Consider the following 5,000-nt stretch of genomic DNA (forward strand, 5'->3'; position numbering starts at 1 on the left):
ATCAGTGTGGCTAAGGAACAAAGTCCTGTCGTCTGCAAATAAAATGTATCTTCAAATTCATAATGTCATTGATATGCGATAAAAACACTAATGGCTCAAGAATTGACCCTTGGGGAAATCCGCAGTCAGGACAAGTTTGGTTAATGGTTGGTCATCGAGACAAACTGGGAATCAATGTCTGGGAACGACCTGACAGCTTACCGGTGAGCCACGTGTGCGGCTCTCCCCTGACACCAGAGCGAACTATCTTGCCAAGATCAAGGAAGATGAGCGTGAACTATTGATTATCAAAAGTACATGATGAGTTATCAGCAATGCTGTTTCAGGGGATTTTTTCAATCAAAACCAGACTGACTATTTGTTAAAATACTGTGTAGTAATATACTCTTTGAGGCTCATTGACAAGTTCGATAAATTTACTTAAAATGGGAGAATTGAGATGGGTCGGATATTGTCAGGTTCATTACATGGAACCAGATTTGTGAGCTGGACATATTGCACAAATGGAATTCAGAGGACATATTACACGATCGATTCCTTCTGAAGGTTGCAAAGTATTGTTTGGCTGTTTTATGTTCTGACTGACCGCGTTTTCTTCATATCGCCCGAAGTTTGCTTTGGCTGTTTTTATCTTTTTTATGTTATATTTCGTGATGCACGGTATGTTTTTTCTTTCTTATTTTAAATTACAGTAGTTATATATATTGTTACTTGATTTTAAAATACTGATAAGCAAAAGGTTTCATATGCGGCGACCTTATCTGCATTTTTTTGTTACAATTCTGATTTTTTGCTGCCGAATTTCAAATAATTTCAAGCCTACGCCCCGCCAACACAGGCGTACTAACTTGTCTGTCCATTCAGCTCGTCAATACGCATGCGCGATCCATCGCAGAATAAGTCAAATGCCAAATATTTTTTTGTAACTTTTCATTTGGTAATTTACGGATTATTTTAAATATATCTTGTAATTAATCACGTGTATAATGGTATAAGGTTAAAAAGAAAATTATAATTATACTTAGGCTCAAAAGAGTCAATAAAACATAATACAACTTGACATCATGGTAGCACTGAGAAATGAGTAATAAACAATCGTTTGAATTTCTTTAGATCACATATTTATTGACTTGTAAGAGACTGTTTATGATTATTTTAAAATAAGAAACAAGAATTTACGCGAATACTAAATACACTTCGTGTATTTTTTGAGATTTACAAAAAGTAAAGTAAAGCTTCACAAAAACTAAGATATTACTGTTTCTCCTTGCTTTCTATGTAGATGATATACGATATATATAAATAATTATGTATATTAACAACAACAATAGCAATAATATAATATCGATAGAAGCACTCTGAAAGCGCACAACCCCCACCAAGTAAATAGGTTCACTGACACAGAAAAAATATACACATGACTAATTCCATAAAAATCACCTATTTCTCAAGTGCACTGGTGAAGCCCATGTTTCTATCATCTAGAGTGCAATAATAATAAAATATTGGTCACTGATGCAGTAAGAATATTCACTTGAAAAATTACATTAAAAGCACCTCTTGCTCAAGCACACTGGTGATACCTGTTATTGTTATTATTATTATTATTATTATTATTATTATTATCATTATAATTATAATTATTCTCACTATTAATGTTATCAACTATAGTTACAGAAATAATAAGTATATATTTTTTCTAAAACCAGTTTGCATCTTCAAATCCATTAGGAATCAAGAGATTCCTATTGATATCTACTAACAAAATAAAGCAGGAATAGTCGACGTAATTAATGAAATAATCCATTGATATACATTTTTACTATTGTCATTACTGTAATCGTCAATTATTATTTAATGACATTGTCATTATTATTCTTTATTATAATCGTTATTATTACTGTATTACCTTAAACCATTGTAATGATCAACACCACCAGTTCATGAACATCCTGAACATCACAGATATAGCATTGTAGGAATGTGGAAGTCAATTAAGTAAGCTACTCAAATGCAGTAAAATAGTTGTTTTTCGGACAGTCGAGTTATAACCCATAATCCTAGCATATGCTGTGGCATCAGGTGTACCATATAATTATATTATTTCTTATATATGTAAAGAAACCGTCGTGCTATGTGTGTGACTACTGGTTTTGTTCAAACAGTATGACACATTGAACCAATGGGATTTCGTACGCCCGACAACGCAGATGTTTCACTCATCGCCTTGAAATAATCGCATGTATTTGGCAATGCAGATAAAGCCTATAAATTGCCATTTGTTTAAAAAAAAACAAATTTTTGGTGTCTATGTCGTTTTCTATTTTTTCAATACTATCATCTGTCATTTTGCTGTGTATGAGATTATGGGCATCTATTTCAAAACAAGAAAAATGGAAAATTCCATTGGAAGAGATACTGTTGACGGTATTTATCCAAATATGGTCAGTTAAGGTGGTTGAAGTGGGAGTGTCATGAATTGAGTCGATGATTGTGCAATACACAAATTTGCTATGGAGAAATGATGTGAAGTCAGGAACATACATCAAGGAATCACCTTGTAAGTTAAAGTCACCCATTAGAGATACGACCTTCTTTTCTTTCTCTACCACGAGTAAGACTACACTGATACATTCATCTGGGTATTACTGGAAATGCAACCCCACACCTAATTTTTTAAATTTGGGCTTACCATGTGGTAAAACACATCATTCTATGATAATTTTCTTTTATACCATTTTCTGCGCAAATTGATATTAACGGAGTTATAGAGGGTATAAAATCTACAATTTCAAAGAGCCGCGAAAATCTTCCGCCTCCAGCGCCGCGACAAAATGACAAAACGTAGTTAAGATCGACGGGAAATCGGATGGATTTGTAGCGGATGACGTATGCGCGGGAAATCAAATGAGCCAATTAGATTCGTGCGTGAACGGGCGTGAACACAAGACACTCAATAGAACCAATCAGATATGGGATAGATCATCACGTGACAATAGAAGCTGGGCCTAGGAGAAGCCTTTTGAAATTCAAATCAATTCCATCATGGCTAGACAGTGTGTAGATTGTCAAAACAATTATTTCGATTTCATTGCGAAATATCAACAAAATAATGAAGCGAGCTTACTAAATCTATAAGATCACGGTGCACTGCTAGTGAAAGTACAATGCCGGCACTGTCATTACAGAAATGACAGACACCAGTGGGTTTGTGATGCATGGAAAAGGATGAAAAAACACAACGAAGAAAGCATCGTAAAGTTATAACTTTGTTGTAAGCGATCGCAATTCCCGCCAACAACGACCAACACTTCCCCGACGATCCAGTGACCCGTAGGCTGGCCCGTCTGGAGTTAATGTTTCAGGTAAGATGAGTTTAAAACTGTCCCTTGGTCTGAGCTCTCTTCTGCCGTAACAAACGAGGTGAAGATTTTGCAGATCAGGCGGGGGTGGAGGGTGGCAGCCCCCCCTGAATGGGGGTATAAGGGGCAGAACCCCTCTATATGTACTGAAAACGTGTTAGATGCTTGGTTTGCTCAGGCTCCATCTTGCCGGAACATACAAGGCGAAGATTTTGTAGACCAGGCGGGGGTAGGGGGGGCAGCAGCCTCCCTGAAAGGAGGTTTAAGGGAGCAGAGCCCCCTATACAACCCGGAAATGTGTTAATATGCTATGCTTACTAGAATTGTATTGATATTTCTCAAAATTCTTCGTTTGCGAAGGAAATGAGCGCTAGATTAGTTCGAAACACGACGAAAGCTATTGAAAAATTATTCTAATCACTCCCAAAATGGTGTGGGGTTGCATTTCCAAATTTACCATTCATAAAAACCATCTACATTAGTATGAGGTCGACAGTATGTTACACCAACAAAAATACTTTGCATTTTTTTGCCCATCTCAACAAACAAGGGGTTTCTGGATTGTTAGGCCGTTTCTATGGTGATTGTCACAGCCAACGAGTAGTTTGAATATATTCGTAGTTTGTATAAAGCTCATATTTGGTAGTACCCGATGTGTTTTACTATTTCATGAAACTGCATTTCATTTGACGTTTGTCATTGCCAGATATCTTTTGAATCTGAATGCCATATCCTGGGATAAGAAAGTATGAAAAATATATCTGAGATTTTTTTCTTTTATCTTTTGAAAGCCTAATGGAAAGGAAAAAAAAAGTCTTTTGGGCCTTCAGGAACCTTCTGGAGCCTAAATACACAATCACACTATACTTCTGCTGTTTTCAGGTAACGCACTGGCATTCTCCGCAGTTTCATGCATACTTCCCGACTGCCAACAGTTACCCTGCCTTGCTGGCGGACATGCTTTGTGGTGCCATTGGTTGCATTGGTTTCACTTGGGTAAGTTAGCTGGTACAGTTTCCAAATTATATTTCTGTACATTTGGTGGGTCCTACTTTTGTACATCTGACAGCCACTTCGATGGAAACATAACATAAATAGTATTTTTTATGAGTGAGGCGAAAACCCTAGTAAAAGATCCAGCAAATAACAAAAAGCATGATGGGAGAATGTAAATAACTAGTAAATTCTTTAATATATATATATTTTAAAACTATGTAGCCATTAAATCTCTTTTTTCAAGTCTCTGATAACATACCACGTAGTAGTTATTGTTGTTGAATTTGTACTGGGATATTTTTCAAATACTATTTCCTGGAATTGTTTGTATATTGAAATATTAACACCTAGGGAAGTGAGGCAGCTTTTCTCCTTTCGACACAACAGATATCAGGTATAGCTGCATATAGCCACCATACATTTATGTATGTCGGTTATAAAGATGTAAAATTGCTTCTCGCTGCTGCGCCATCTATTAGCGACTAATGAAGATATTTTTCTTCTCAACTGAAGTAGGCACTGATCCAGAGAACAAATAAACACGCTACGTTATACTTGTCATTAAAGAAGTGCTTTTGTTTTTGCAGTGTGTGTGTGTGTGTGTGTGTGTGTGTGTGTGTGTGTGTGTGTGTGTGTGTGTGT

At 36.3% G+C, this 5,000-nt stretch overlaps 1 protein-coding gene across 1 annotated transcript in view; it reads left to right on the plus strand.

Annotated features, from left to right (window-relative positions):
- Ddc (aromatic-L-amino-acid decarboxylase) overlaps nt 1–5,000 on the plus strand; it is a 99,053-nt gene that overhangs the window by 69,106 nt on the left and 24,947 nt on the right. The window contains exon 4 of the mRNA XM_070123661.1: nt 4,245–4,358. Coding sequence (XP_069979762.1) covers nt 4,245–4,358 — 114 coding nt within the window. The remainder of the gene's footprint in view (nt 1–4,244; nt 4,359–5,000) is intronic.

The sequence above is a fragment of the Penaeus vannamei genome, chromosome 7 (genome assembly GCF_042767895.1).
Source record: "Penaeus vannamei isolate JL-2024 chromosome 7, ASM4276789v1, whole genome shotgun sequence".
Taxonomy (NCBI): domain Eukaryota; kingdom Metazoa; phylum Arthropoda; class Malacostraca; order Decapoda; family Penaeidae; genus Penaeus; species Penaeus vannamei.